We start from the raw sequence: 16510 nt of genomic DNA on the forward strand, positions 1-16510 counted from the left end.
ATTAATTCTTCACATGATAAGATCTTCGATGGAATGTGGTTGGATATTTAGCATTTCAATGGAAAGTAGTGTTCATTCACTTTTGTGTCGGACGAACATCTGGGTCTCTCAATCTAAACACAACTCAAAATTTTTTGGGCAAATGAACCCCCCCAGTTGTAGAAATTTTTTTGCTCAAGTCCAGTTCAGGTTTGATCACCCATATGCGTACACCAATAAACTACAATGACATATCTATAAATACCTTTTAACTCCTACATACTTTTAATATCTTTGCATCGCTAAAATTCACGCTTAATAATCGACCATTTTAAATTCCGGAACCTTGGTTCTGTATCAAAAAGACACTAGTATTACCCACTTATTCAACTCCAGGATACCAAAACCAATCTATTTTTATCATTAAAATTCATGCATAATAGTCGATTAAACGAATCTGAGGTTAATAAAACAGGGCTACCTTATTACCCAACAAAAAGCCGGCTAACCTCGTACCAGCAAAGCATCTCCCCAAATGATCGTGCAAAGAACTGAAACCGGATTCGACTAGAGATGATCTTCGCATACTGGTGATTGTAAAACCTGATTGCTTTACCATAAAAAGCCCAATTATTACACAAGGAACAATCAATCATGGTTCTGTAAAAGATTCCAAACCATTTTACCAGAAAAAAAAAAAAAAAAAAAAAATTTCCAAACCAACACTTCAAAATGGAAACAAAGGTTAGATGTACACAAACAGAATTAGCCGCTTGGCAGTCTACTTATCTATTCTTCACAGTCAAGTCAGTTTTCAACAAATTTTAGTCCAAAAAAGCTTCATCTTCCACAGCAACTCGAATGTTTCCACATTTATCAGTAACTTTCCATTAGATGTCGAACTCCACTTCCTCCCCACACATACACACACATGATACACGACAAAGCCAGTTGACAGAAATGACCAGCCCAAGGTGGAAAGAAATCTAATGATATCAGTTCCGTAGAAATGCTACTGTGGTCACACGTGATCCTAACGATCCTCCAAACATGAATGTTGGATATGAGCGAACATGATCGAGATAGCGTAATGGAGGGGGATCTCTGCTTGCTTCTTGGTCTCCAAGGGTCTCAGGTTCCTGGGAGGCAGGGACCCTTCTTTGATTGAAATTGTTTACTTCTTGCACCAATTCATCTTTTGTACTATTACATGACGTAATCACCTATAACAATGACCAATAAGCATGGATATCAGGCGGAATAAACAAATTTGAGAAGAAGTCATTTTTTCACGAGTAACATAGGATGGAATGTCAATTCTAAACCCGTTTCAGAAAGGAGGAAGACCTCATAAATAAGCTAATCAGAACTCAAGAGAGACATCATTGTATTAGAATAAGTATCATTTTCATGAAGGATAATAATAAATTATGTGTAGAAGGGCACGTACCTTCATATGTAGAATCAATGTTCATACCTAAAAATATAATAAAAGTAAAAAGGACTCATTGCCAATGTAAGATATTTGAAGCAGTACATATGCTTACCAATATTCCACCAGGAGCCACCAACCTTGAGACTGAATCCCAATACATGATCCTGAAATGAAAGAATAAAAACGTTCATTCCAACTATACGTCCACAAATTATGAAGAAAAAAAAAACTTTATGTGCATGGGTCATTGAAAGAAAAATGAATGACATCATCCATATACCAAGAAACACCATGATAGGTTGAAAAGTTCAGTACACCTTAATGAAAACAACTAATATATCCAAATCTATATAGATAGATAAACTACTTGGTCTTGCAAAATATTTCTGTGATCCAGTAAACAAGAAATATAAGGGCGAGGGATTCCTGATCATATATATGACTAAATATGTAAAAACACAAGTCAGTATTCCAGTTAACCTTTTGATAGGGCCATCAGGATGCAGTCCAATGGCATCTAGAGTTCCCTTATCCATAAGAATCTGAAACTTTTTTTCTAGCTTTGTCTCAAGAACATCGTCAACCTGCAAACCAAATTGGATGTAACAAGAATCAACTATTATTGAGGAAATTGAATGATGCATGTCTTTATTGAAAAGGAATGATTAAGAAAATTAATGTGATAAAGGAACTAAAAAAAGAATCCAGACACTCTTATCTGTGCAAGTTACAACTTAGAACATACTTGTAGAAGTCATAATCTGCACAGAAATATGATCATCAGTTATGCTTATGCAGGGACAATGAATTTTGCTATTACTAGTTAACAAGACAGTGTTAGGCCTTTCCATGGAGTGGCAAATCTGATGAGCCTGGCCTAACCATAACCTGATCATTCTTCATGAGATTTTATGGTTGATTGGTAAAATTGCTCTGATGCAAAACAAAATAACAGTTTATGGGATTCACTTCTCTATTTTTGTAAAAAAAAAAAATTATTTTGAAGGGAATATGTAAAACAGAGATAATTAATAATATTTTATTTGTTTCCCACAATCATAATTTATTTGTTTCTCAATGGTGCATAATTTTCAAAATTTTCCTAAATTTTTGTTTTTAAAATTTAAAAAGGAAAATAAAACCTAAAATAAAGATCATTTTTAAAGAAAACCTAAATTTTCTTAAATTTATATTGAGGGGCATTTTTGTCATTATAAAATTGCTTTAATGGTTAATTTTCTTAAAATTTATATTTTAAAAAAATAAAAAAGAAAAAGAAAATTTAAAATGAAAATCATCTGGGGTTGTGGGTGAGGGGGCTGTTGCAACAATTGGATAGTCCAAGGGGGTTTTAGGTCTTTTTTTTTTTTTTGGAGGGGGGTATTATGCCAGAACTTGAAACTGGAGCGGTTTTTTTAATGCAATTTGCCCTATAAACATGGGTGTATCAGCCACTCTCATGCCTATATTTTGTAGATTTGGTGTATTAACACTCTCGTGTCTATATTTTGTAGATTTGGTGAATTAAAAAAAGATGTAATGATGTTGGATCTAAAAACTAACATTTTGTCACACATAATTTCTCTCCATGTCAAATTAGTAAGCTCCCCGCCTTAGTTCCCACTTGTCCAGGATCTATTTAAAAGTTCATCTACTGAGTCTGGTCAAAGAAGAACTGGCATAAAACATGAAAATCAACACAGAGGTACAATCACAAAGCAAAAACTGGCAATCGTTTTGTGTCACAACCAATAAATATAATTTTTTAATTAAAAAAATGGAAGTACAGAAATGTGGTCATCATTCCAAATAATTTCAAATCCGTGTCATACCAAAAATTTTATGTTGGTGAATCCATCACGATCAGCAATGCTTCGGGCAAGGTCAACTGCTCCTTCACTATAATCAGTTCCAGTAAGATCAGAGAACCTGCATCAGAAAAATCGTAACTTGGTTTACTATGTTTTCAGTAGTATCAAATATACTTATTAATGAACTCATCTAAGTGTTAACATAAAAAGTAAAATAAGGTATCAAACATCATCTTGTAATCACTGAGTTTTTTTATTATTATTTTTTTAAAATTATTATATTATAATGAGCTAAATAGAGTTAACAAGAACTACACTAGATGAAAAGTAAAATATAGAAAGCAGAGAACACGTCAAATACAAGACCGAGACCCTTGAGATCACAAAACATTAGGAAAAAGCCAAACCGTGAGCCTTCCGTCTCCTCTGCCTTTTACTGTCTTTCCCTTCCACATTTCCTATATCCATATTTTCCAGATAAACCAAAAAGAGTGAGTGTGGAAAAAAATTTATTTTTTTATTTTTGTTATGCTGCTCTTTTCAAGTTACAAAATTCCTTCAACCATATCTTATATCTTTAGAAGCACAATGCACTGCCCATACTTACTCAACCAAGGATAGAGAAAGAGCAACGAATGAGCAAGGATTGACTAGTTCGAGATGACACGTCAATTAGGAAAGGCCCAATTTCTACATGTCTAATTATGTGTTGAACTTTAAAAGGATACCTTACCCCAAAGAACCAGTGATCATCATATTATCCCCAGGGAATTACTCATCACCCATCTCAATTAAAGAATGAAATGTGACTTAACTGATCATGAGCCCGAATCATCAAAAACCATTCCCCTCCTGACCTCAACTTTGTTGCCCAGTCTAAAATGTGAAGCCAACACAGTAAGTTCTGTTACTCCTAATCTTGCAAATTTCTATGAACAAGACTCCAAACGAACCCAACTCTAATTCCAACCCATACTAGCTAACCCTCAAATATTAATCCCTTGTTGCCATGCAAGTGATATACTAAAACAGATATTCAGAGAAAGGTTATCACACCGTATGTCTTCCTAAACTGTACGTTAGACTCATTCTCAATGACTAACTTTGTTTGGCAAGTGATAGAACATGAAAACCCAGGGGAACAGAAACTGTGTACACACAAAGTATACAAGAGCATCAAATTAAGCTCCTGTAGAACATCAGAAGCATGCATATATTTAGGAAGCCCCATTTCAGAAATCCCTTTCCATGAACCACGTCAATGAGCAAAGGCATTCTGATTACTTCCAACCCATTGTTATTTACACAGATCTAGATTAATATACATCCCATAATCACACCAACATTTTCCCAACGCTCCTAAATCAAACTTCTCAAACCACCTTCAAAACATTCAAATGTCACTTGGAGTATGGGGTTTATGGATGCTCAAAATTGAGTTGGCAACTGATGGCAGAGCAAAAATAGGAGTATGGGGCGCAAATGCACCTCCCCCTCTTAGCTTACCTAATCTATAAAAAACCGAATTATACAAGGAAATTTTATGTCTCACAATGTATCCTAGACGAAGATAAGAGCTTTTTTGTTTCCCATAAACATAGTCTTCAACAACTAGAAGTAGATTATTAAAAAACATGAGGGGATGTCTGCACAACGTATTAAATGGACATTGAGGTAAATATAGAAGGCATTGGACCCTACACACTTTAGACTCACTTAATCAAATCATTCACTTAAATTTATGGAAGTTACTGGCAATGCTTCTGCAAAGCTCCTCTGATGTCTCTCTGCAGAGTAGCTCATTCTGTATGATTTTCACTGTTAAGTAATTAACAAAATGTGAGGGGATGAACCAATTCCAGAAATTGTGTCCTTTGCCTATACCGCCTAGGATTCTGCAAGCAATAAATATGTGAAAAAGGATCCTTTTCCATAGTAGCCTCCAGAAAGAAAGAAATAGGATGACCTTAGAAGGACCAAAGACACAGGAGAATGTTTTCTGTTGGTTGTATTGCTAATTTGGTGCCCCTACAATTTATTTTATGATCAAAGTTAGAAGAGCCATCAGAATTCTAACAGAATTTGGATTTCTTTCATTGATTTGAATTTTCTTTCCTTTTTTTTGAATTAGTTTTATCGCAATTGAATGCATATGGAGGACTAGTTGCCATATATTATGAACGAATTCATCACACATTAATATACATTATTCTTACTTGGTGCTTCCATATTTAACCCTTTAGAGCATTTTATTCTTTTCAACCAAAACGGTGTTTAACCCTTTAGAGCATTACTTTATACTTTTCAATCAAAACGTTGTATACAATTTATAATACCAAGATACTTCATCACAAAAATATTGCGGCTCTACTATGACAGAACACATGTAGTATATGAGATACATGCTCTACACATAAAATTGATGTTCATCTTTTTTAAAGGCGATGGATGCACTAGATCGTTACCCAAGGCTCTGATACGTCAGAGTGTGAGCGGTTACTTAGACCAAGAACGGGGTGAATCGGTCTTATGAATGTTATTTTGCAGTTGACTAATTTTTCAAATTAGTATTCATCCTTATTTGAAATTTCGTTAATTCGTTGGTTAGGTGTCTCAATTATAATCATATGAATAAGTAAAACAGTAAATAAAGTATAGTGTGTCTGCAGGGTTTGATCAATTGAACCTTCGATCTACACTCACTGGATATGCTTCAATAAAATCAACCATTTGCTTGATGCTCTTTGTATCTCAATGGTCGATTCAGGAAAAAATCTTGATCAATCAACCATTTGGTCGAGGTATACTGTTTTGTAAAAATTCCTATTTTGAAAATCATTTAATCAGAAATCTCAATTTCGATAAACAAGATTAAAGGAGTATTTTGAGCCTTCTGCAGATCTAACTTAGGTCATAATTGGTCTTTCTAAGGTCAATTTTCTAACTCAATTCGCCAGTGCCCTAGATATGTGATAGAGGATGTCAATTTATCGCAATGTCCTTCGCAATTCTGTGTCTGTTGTGTCAATGATTGCATTCGAACTACTTGAGACACTTTGACACATTCCAAGACAAGTTTTGAGTGGGAACTTGCCAACACAACTCATATGCCTAACAAAAAGAATGGGTAATAATACCCATATCCCCGAGCTATGGATAAAGAATTAAATTTCACGTAAAGGTCGTCTACAATTGTTAAACTAATCATTTACCACCTTTGAAGACCAATATAGGTAAAGAATTAAATTTCATGTATTGAAATAAATACTTTCTTCAACTTAATATATTTCTACGTTAGAAGTTTATAAAAAAAAAAAGTACAATAGCTAGTAATTTTATGTGAAAAATATGACGCGTCCATGTACACAGCAATTGCACTGATATTAGACAAATATGGTGGGTTAGATTTTCTGAGATGTTGGCAAACTTGAATCTCCAGTCCATGTTATGTGCTTTACAACCATAAAACAAGGACCAAAGGCTGCTAAGATCCTTTGATATTGTTTCTCATGATGGTCACACATCAGCCCGTAATCAAATAGACATAAATCTTACATGCAAAAGAGCAATTTTTTTTTATGAACACATAAAATGCAGAGAGAGAGAGAGAGAGAGATGTAACACCAGCCAAATTTTCCTTTCTAATTTATTTCTGATAAGCATCAGTTTACTTCATTTAACAAGTTCAATTAATATAATCCTAATTGTTTTTAGCTAAAAAATGTACGAAATACACATAATGTAGGCAGAATTTCAGAAATTACCCCTGCTTAGCAAGTTCTTGAAGAAGCAGACCGTTGCCAGTTCCGATGTCAAGTACACTCCAACTGGACAAATCTTTATCACTCTGTTCAACAGGCTCTGATTTGTTTTCATCAACATGATTTAGCAAGTGACCTTGAGCAACGTCAGTGCACAAGCTTTTGGTCCAAGAAGCTACAGTTTCCATAACATCAGCCCCAAACCTAAAGAAACAGAGGGAAAGAAGAAAAATCATATAGCTCCATTCCCTGGAAGCAGTATTAAGGAAAAATACACTCAGGTAAAGATAACAAGATATTATTTCCTTACTATTTCAAATCCCCTCGTTACAACAAATTGTTAACCTTCAGCACAACAAGCTTAATCATGATCAAACAGAGGCAGCAGAAAATACAATGACATAATAAAAGTATTAAATGAGAGCCCTATCTCATCAATTAGGTACAAGCCTATAACAATATGAGCATTTCTCTAATGTGAAAATAGATGGAAGTCTCATAGTTTTTGTCATTACATTTGAGAAACGCCTCTAGCGAGCTGAAAATGCACTAAATAAGAGAAAATGTAAACCCAAGAATATATCTCTTATCTTATATTAACGAGACTGCGTTGATATTGTTTGGCAGTCACTACCACCTTTAACATGCAGCATGGTCTAAGGACAAAATGTCTCAAGTAATGTGCCATTAGCATTCCAAAGTGTGAACATATAATGATGGACCTCAGTTTTATTTACACAACACTAACTTAAGCCTCAGGGTGTCCAAGCACAAGAGTTTGCGCACGGGTGCATCAGAAAAATAAATTGCTGATTCAAAGAAGAAAGAATTTTTTTTTTTTTTTTTTTGGTAGTTTTTTGTTGTTTTTATAATAAATAAAAACACATATATCTCCAAGTGGAACTCGAACCCTGTGTCCCCTGCTTTGGGTGTGTATGAGATACAGCTCAAGCTATAAGAAGGCAGTGAAAATTTTACTTCACCGAAAGACATCAGGTCTACCACAATTCGCCTTCTAATTCGAAAACTATACAGTGTAGTCAACCTTTTAGCTTAATTGAGACAATATTACAAGGAACCTAGTGCGGTAATATCAGAAAACATCATCTTTTGTTGACATCTCAAGTTGCTTCTTTACGTATTTCATAATTTATTTTTACTGTCAAAGCATCATATCGGTCCAGAAAACATGTCTAAAAAATATCCCTAAAGTTATCAACTTATCGGTGTGTAGAGTTTTCCAATCGACAACATAATTTTAGATCACTAGGTAGGAAGTGTCTATAGTCTGGTTGCCAAAGATGGAAATTCTACTGTTAAATGTTGATATGAGGGTTTTCTGGCCTACCTGCTAGGTAAGTGTTTATAAGTTGGTCCCCAAGGTTTTGTTATTGGAGCTCCAGAGGGTTATTAAAGCAAAAACAAATTTAGGCTTAAGATTTACAAGCATTGATTTACTTGATCTACCCAATTTATGTATCAAAATTCCATTTTAAAATACTTTTCATTAGTTATATTGCATATTTTGAAATATTCCAAATGTACATTGATTTAATCGAGTTTATATGGACATTATTTAAGAATATATGCAGATTACTATATTTGATCAATTGAAATTCCTATTCTTTGATCTTGACTAGTTTACATTGTATATTTAATTTTTTTTCTCTATATATATTTAACATTGTGCACCTTAGTTCAATCAGGCCCGCACCTTGTGAATATTAATCATCTTATTTTTCATTGTCCCTTTGCTAGGATGCACTTTGTCGCTTATTTTCCTTGTTCAAGTTGTCCTCACTGACACCTTGATGGATAAGGAGCCTGTTAATAGAGTTAGGAAGATGTGGGATCTGGCTCCATTGTGCCTGATATAGAGCATCCGGAGGTACAGAACTAATAAATCCTTTAGAGGGAAATCACCCCTCCTAAATCCAATTTTTTGTTCTCACATACCATTTTTTTTAGTGCATAATGAGGCAATTAGTATGTCCACATATTCTTTTATTGAATTTTTTGGAAGATTTGCAAGTGACTTCTGATTGTATAAATCAAGTTATGTCCTCACTTTGGCACTTCTAGTAAAATCTTAGTTATCAGAAAAGAACATTCTTAGTTTGCAAACTAAAATAAGATAACTTACTCCCTGTAAAACGATCAGAATGCGGTAGGATCGAAATATTTTGGGACAAGAAAGCCGGAAGAATGTTTTTAATAAGTACATAAGAGTGTTGATGTAACTTGTGCAAGGGTTCTTGAAAACAAGGAAGTCTATTTCCTTTTTAGGAGATGAAAGAAAAAAAAAATGAAATAACAGTTAAGTCATACGAGAGAGTATTCAAGACATAAGAGGGAGATAAATAGATGGGTTAAGGGAAAGATGAAAGAAAATAAATAAATGATTAAGAGAAAATAAGAAGCAAATGAGATAAAGGTCAGCCAGGAGCGCGCGGGAGGGGGGGGGGGGGGGGGGGGGGGGAATCTTCAATTTGATATAAACTTCATTCATCTCAAAGGGGTTGCCGCCTTTTAAAACTGAAACGCTGATTTGTAGGCTTTAGAAAAACTCAAACAAATGAAAATTAATAAGAACAATCCAACCAAATATGATTATAAACGAAGCCTTAAATTTGATTCCTAAGACCCCTAAAACTTCAATATAATATATATGTATATATATATTAAACCTTCAATACTCCGAGTACCATGTGGTATCACCTTGGTGTCATGTACTGACAACAATAAGGAACAATGAATATTAACAGTCAAGAAGAGGAGGTCACAGAGAACACTGTCCATGGAATTTGAAAACTTTAACAAAGTAAAGAAAAAAAAAAGAAGAAGCTTCTGAGCATTGTATGAACAAGCCATCCAAACCAAGTTAAATGGAACATTATGAAATTGTTTATAGTTAACAAAAAGTTAGTGGAACTGTTGGGACTAAAGAATAAGATGCCCGTATAATGATAATATCTAGGACAAGGATTTTGGAGATAGATGAATCTTAAGATTCAAACCTAAGTTATTTAAACAAAAAAAAACGAAGAAGAGTGAAATTACAAGCTGAAACTTTTGAAATTTGATTAAAGTTGGAGTGCCTCCAGATTGTTTGCACTTTGCATGCCTATGCAACTATTTTTGCATTCCGGCATGTCCGTGTGTGCTCAACCGCTAGGCAATTTAGGCAGTTCCCTGGGGCCCCACTTGAAAATGGCCTGACAGTTTTCAATCTGCTCTTATCGTAGGTTTTCTTTATAATTAAATACTCCAATTCATTCATGTGAACCCATAAAAATTTTGAATTTGAAAAATAATTTCTTTCCAATTCTTAATTTTTAATTGAACTGCTTCAGTTAAATCTCTTTCCTCATATCTTTCCTTGTCATTCTAGAATTTTCTAACTTGTTATTGCCATTTCTTCTTCTTCTTCTAAACTTCCTCTAACTTACTACTTGGAGTGATTGTTAAATTCCTAATCTCTCATTCCTCAATTAAAACGATATGTGAAATTTTTGCATATAAAAACCTAAAAAATATGACGGGCAAACCAGAAAAAAAAAAAAAAAACAACAACAACAATGGATTGACTTCAACCTTTGCAACAGTATCATTTTTTTAATCAACAATTTCGATAAATAGTTTAAATTGGTAAGAAACTGAACATCCTTTGTTTTACCTTTCAGGTTTGAGGGTTGTTTGGTTAAAAATTTAATTGGAACTTCAAAATCTCGCTAGAAATTTAGTTGAAATCCAAAAATATTTGTCTTAGACCTTGAGTTGTGTTGAGCTGGTCTGCATTTGTACTGCTCTGCAATATTTAACATTTTTATGTGATGGAATGAGACATCTTAGAAGTCACAATTTATTGAAAACCATAGAGAACTAAATGCACAATTTTTAGTTTGGGATTTCTCACATTGGCATAGCAGGCCCAACATGTGAAATGCATATAAAATGAGGAAGTGCACAATCCTAACCCAAATTCTTTCAACTGCAAAACTTGTTTTCAAACCCCAAATCCAAAAATTCTAATCTTTAAAGATAGAATATATATTATGGATCACTGCATCTAGACAGTTCAAAAGGCGAGATCAACACTTGAATATGCAAAAGAGCAGTCAAAGAAAATCAAGAGGCACTTGACAGGGTCTCTAATTTTTCTTTTTTAAATAGATAATAAGAGGCTATGACTTTGCCAGAAACTTCACAATATTACCTGGATTCATAATGGATAATCACTTATGAACTATTATGGTATTAATATAAGGTTTTGGTGAAATTATGCAATATCAAGGATGCATAAATTTTTGTTTTGATCACTAACACAAACATGTAACAGAGTGCTTGAAAGTTTATCAAATTCATGGTTCTTATCATGGATTAATCTAAAAGTATCTATATAATGTACACCTAAACCTGATATGTCATAAATTTTGCTTGTTCGATGAATAAAAAGTTCAACCGTGCACACTTTAATACGGGAAACAGATATAGCTGTAAATCAAAGTCCAATGGCTGTTGAGCTCCATCTTTCAAGTTATGCAATTGTCACTATTGCAGTTTAGATTTAATGTAGAATTATATAATCTTTCCCATTCATGAAAAGCATATGTACAAATACAAACAAGCATGAGTTGTTGTAACCCACCGTGTCGGAACATCCCTTTCATATATTCAACCACAAATTCAGAGACAACTTTTCCTGTTAGGCTAACTTCGAAGGTGAAGTTACACTTGAAACCCATAAAATAGAAAGGACAAACATACAAGAGAAGTTGCATAGTCAAAATAACACTCACCAAACTTCACCAGAATGGCCATGTTCACGAAAATTCGCCAATTCATCTGCGTATGCGGCATCCCAATAACTCTGGAAACCCAGCATTGATGAAACTGCTTCGGCATCTGGCTCCTCCTTGTCAGAACTGCTTATACACAACCAATAAAATTTTGAAATTAGTATTCAAACCCGTACATTATGTTGTTCCAGAAAAAACAGAAGAAAAAAAGGAAACAAATCTCAAGTAGATTAACTTGAAATCAGTTTCATTGCATGCTCAAGATTCGAAATTTCAAAGTGTTTTTTTTTGTAAACAATGTTTTCTCATGAACCAAACAGGGCGAAAGAAATGAATTCCGTGTATCATTTAAAAATCAATAACTTGTAATCAGAGGCAGTGCGAAAGGTAGCGGCAGAGAGAGCTTCGGTGGCATCGGCGTGTCGTTGATCGTCGTCGAGAGTGCTTCCGTAGTCGCTCTTTATGGACCACGAGTCCGCCGCCACAGAGCGGTCATCGTCTGAGATCAGATCGGTTGTGGTTGGCGCTCTGGCCTGTGAGAGGTCGGACTCCTCCGGCGGCAATCGAATTCCGGCCATTTCTCAGAAAAGATTGAGAGAGAAAGAGGGAATGCGATCTTAAATAGAGAAAGACTGAAACCCTAATTAAAAAAAATAATAATAAATAAACCAAATAAATAAAAGATTTTGCAGGGAGGGTGAAGAGAGCGATGATACTGAGGCAGTGAGGTTTTGACAAAGATGGAAGAAGGGGAAATGAGAATTGTGACCTTGTAGGACTCACTCCATGCTTTGGTGGGCCTTTTAGTTATTGTCCATTTCTCCCCACTGTGTCTCTCTCTACACCCAAGGAGGTACAAGCCTACTACCACCACACTCTCTCTCTGTATTTTATGTGAAAAAAAATTATACTACTAGTAGTATATATATATATATATTATTATAGAAATGGATGTAAAATTTATATACATTTAACATTTTTTAATATTATTTGATTATAAATATATCATAACTACTTGGGAAAAAATACGGAGTATATTATTACTGATAATATTTATGGAAAGTTTGTTTTAACATAGGATATATTTGTTACATAATAGGATAAGATTTTTTTTTTTAACCAATAGGATAAGATGAGTAATGTGTATTTAAACGGATTTATAATGTGTATTTAAACGGATTTACATGACTTAAAAAAATAAATTCAAGTAGAAATGTTTGTCAGAGTGTTATTTATTTATTTATTTTAAATGATAGAATTAAGAGTTCTAAATAACAAAATACCCTCCAAACTCTTATTTCAAAGTACAAAAATATCATTCTTAAAAACATATAATTTTATAATACCAAAATAGATATATAGTTAAGAATCTGTTTGAACTAGCAAATATGAATTAGATACTCCATAATGACAAAATAAAAATTTGACTAGTGTCTGTTCTTAGTTTTTGAATAACTTCTTTCTCGTGGTATAAAACATTAAATAAGTTGTGCAATAAAAGAAAATCAAGAAAAGTAGTAATTAAATCACTACTCTTACTATGCATTGTTCTTCTTTTGTTCCAATTGGGTGCTGGACCTATTATATCTACATTTTTTTTCCCCCGAAAAGTTTATTACATCTAAAATATTGAAATAAATCTTCACACAAACATTCAAGTCTTTATTTTAAAATGCATGATAAATAAGAGTCTCTTATCATATCATAATACCATATTCCAAAATATTGAGCTACAAATCGAAAGAGCACTATGGAATTACAGATGTTGGATGCTGATCTCCACACTCTCTGATTTATTATTATTATTATTTTTCCTAAATTAAGTCTAACAAATTAAAAACGAGTTTGAACAACCAAACATAATTTAGATAGTTGATATATATATATATATATATATATATATATATATATATATATATATTTCCGTGTAAGGAAGATAAAAGATTCATCATGATTTTAGACTCTGGCATACATGAGGAAAAAATAAGTAAACTGTTGACACTTGTTGCTTCCTTTCTTGAAGATACGACCATTTTTCATTCGATCTTCTTCTACCTCCAAAGTAAAGGACTATCTGAGCCTTGTAAGTCGTGATGAAATCCACTAGAGTTTGGACTCAAATTTGGCACCAATTTCATACCCATGGCGTGCTGATGGTAGGAAGGAGATTTGCAATGGTTAAGGCTTACCAACTCAGTAGAACTAGTTGAAATTAGTATTAATATATACATAACTTAAGTTACACAATCTTTCTCAACGGGTGTCGCTCTCATATTCCGAGCGTGCTCCCACTCTCACGCTTTGAGGGCTTAAGTCTATCGCTCTCACGTTCCTGCTCTCGAATTTGTTTTCGCTCCCGTTCCCGCTCCCGCTTTATGTGAGTTAGTACATAACAACTTAGAAGAACTTTGTTTAAATAAAAAAAAATAAAGGAAACATTAAATTTTTATTCATTTGTAGTTATTTTGCTTAATTTAATTAAATTAAAAATTAAACTTTTAAAATAAACCACTTTGTTATTTTAGTCTCCTAATTTTATCCATATGTAATTATTTATTTATTTATTTATATCTTTTTGGGTAAGGATTTGTGTGACTGAGTTGCTGAATTTGACAAAAAAAAAAAAAAAAACAGAAAAAAAGAAGAAGAAGAAAAAGAAAAAGATAAGTAAAAGAAGAAGAGAGAGGAGGCATTTATGAGAGAGAATTGCCTAAATTGAAACTAAAAAGGAATTGAATGACTTTGTCACGCTCTTTTCTTATTTATTTGTCAAATTTAATGAGACTAGCACATATATATTATTTTTTTTGAGTTATGTAACAAGCCCTCGTTTTTTACATCTTTTCGTGAAGTGCAAAATTATTTATATAAGGCTTTCAATTAAAAGGTGCACTTTTAATTATATATATGAATAAAGTGAAAATGTATAATTGTTTTTATCATCCCATAACCAACTAATAGTAGCACAGAAAAAGCAAAGAGATTGATATTTCAATTGCTCAAAATCTAATTAATGCTAGTATTTTTTCTCTTCTATTCTATGGTGCTTCAATTTAAGAATAAATGAATAATTGTTCATATAAGTTGTTATTTGTTCCTGGATTATGATTCAGAAAGCTTGTGATTTACACGCATATGATTTGTCACCTAATATGTCAAATGCATAACTTTGTACTTGTAAGTTTGTGGTTTGTTGAAAAAAACAAAAGAGTCTGGTTTGGAGATGTTATATAAAAAAAACACTTGGTAAACCACTTTAGCGCGCAACCGAAGAGGAAATATAAGATAAAATCGATCTATAAAACTACAAAAAAAAAAAAAATAAATAAAAAATGGCTTCCTAAAAAGAAACTTTTATAAGCAACATTTTATCCCTTATTTGAAATGGACTTCATGACCATGGTTTTTTAAAAAAGGCTTTACAATCAATGTCATACGCAGTAATATTTTTAAAAAAGGACTTTTGAAGCTTGGAAGTGCTTTTAAAGGCCTCGAGAAGCTCCCCAACCGGGCACTATGATGTTAGAACATAAGGGTGCAATCATAAGTAGATAATATGATGTTAAAATATAAAATGAGGGACTGGTGTGGGTGGGAGTAGAGTGTCATGCAATTAGGCCCACCCCTGATTATCTATTCGTTACCATTATTCACATTCAGAGAGTCAAATAGATTCCCGTTTGGGAGAGCTTTCTCACATTATAAGTCCTTCATTGATAAAAGCCTTCGTGAAAGGGATTTTGTTGGAAAAAAATTATAAGAAAAAGATGTTAGGCGAGCACATTTCTTAAATTCACTTTTAACTTTTAGATTATTTTTATCTTGACAATAACATCCTTTATCCTTAACAATTATTGCAACCCTTCAATCAAAAAGTGTGAAGTGGGCAATGATGAAAGGCAATGACAATGTTGATAGTTGTGGTGGTAGAAAGTGGTGGTTGAGTGTGGTGGTAATGGAATGTGACAATGTTGATGGTGCTAGCAGTGGTGGAAGGTTGTGGTTAAGGGTGGAGACAGCGGTGGTAGTAATGGTGGAAGCTTGGAAGTGGCGGCGGCGGTGGTGGTAGGTCACAGTGGTGGAAGGTGGTGGTGGTGGCGGTGGTGATGGTTGGTGATGGTGATGATGGTGGAAGGTGATAGTGGCAATGGTGATGGTGGAAGGTTATGGTGGTGGTGGTGGCAGTTGGTGGCAATGGTGGTGAAAGGTGATAGTGGCAGTGATTGTGAAGGGTGATGGTGGAAGGTTATAGTGGTGGCGATAATGATGGGTGATGGTGGTGGTGGTGGAAGGTGGCAATGGCAATGGTGATGGTGGTGGAAGGTCATAGCGGCGGTGGTAATAAAGTGTGATTGTGACAGTGGTGGCAGCGAAGGGTGATAGTGGCAGTGGTGAAAGGTGGTGGTGGTAGCGAAGTGTGATCGTGGCAGTAATGGTAGTGAAAGGTGATGGTGGCGGTTGTGGAAGGTAGCGGTCGTGGAAGGTCACGGTGGTAATGAAGAGTGATGGTGGCGGCAGTGGTAATGAAGGGTGATGGTGGTGGCGGAGGCAATGATGGTGGTGAGTGAAGGTCACGATGGCGGTGGTGGTGGTGGAACGGACTACCAATAAAGAATATAAGGACAATCTTGTCACTCTGTGAAAAATGTATGGACAAATGAGTAAAATAACAAATTTATTTTAGAAAACAGTTTTAAAAGCAACATTTTCTTACTTCTCTAAAAT

At 34.1% G+C, this 16510-nt stretch overlaps 1 protein-coding gene across 1 annotated transcript; it reads right to left on the reverse strand.

Moving 5' to 3' along the window:
• Nucleotides 1-570: 570 nt before the first annotated feature.
• Nucleotides 571-12636, reverse strand: LOC132282951 (uncharacterized). The gene is made up of 7 exons (XM_059784796.1): nt 12149-12636; nt 11786-11911; nt 6990-7190; nt 3247-3343; nt 1895-1998; nt 1527-1578; nt 571-1202 (listed from the first exon to the last, which is right to left on the reverse strand). Exons 1-7 carry the CDS (start codon nt 12361-12363, stop codon nt 975-977), a joined length of 1023 nt encoding a protein of 340 aa, XP_059640779.1. The 5' UTR covers nt 12364-12636; the 3' UTR covers nt 571-974.
• Between the last annotated feature and the right edge of the window lie 3874 nt (nt 12637-16510).

Source organism: Cornus florida, unplaced genomic scaffold, assembly GCF_030987335.1.
Source record: "Cornus florida cultivar Cherokee Brave unplaced genomic scaffold, ASM3098733v1 CherokeeBrave_3.0.0_Hap2_Chr11, whole genome shotgun sequence".
NCBI classification, from domain to species: Eukaryota; Viridiplantae; Streptophyta; class Magnoliopsida; order Cornales; family Cornaceae; genus Cornus; species Cornus florida.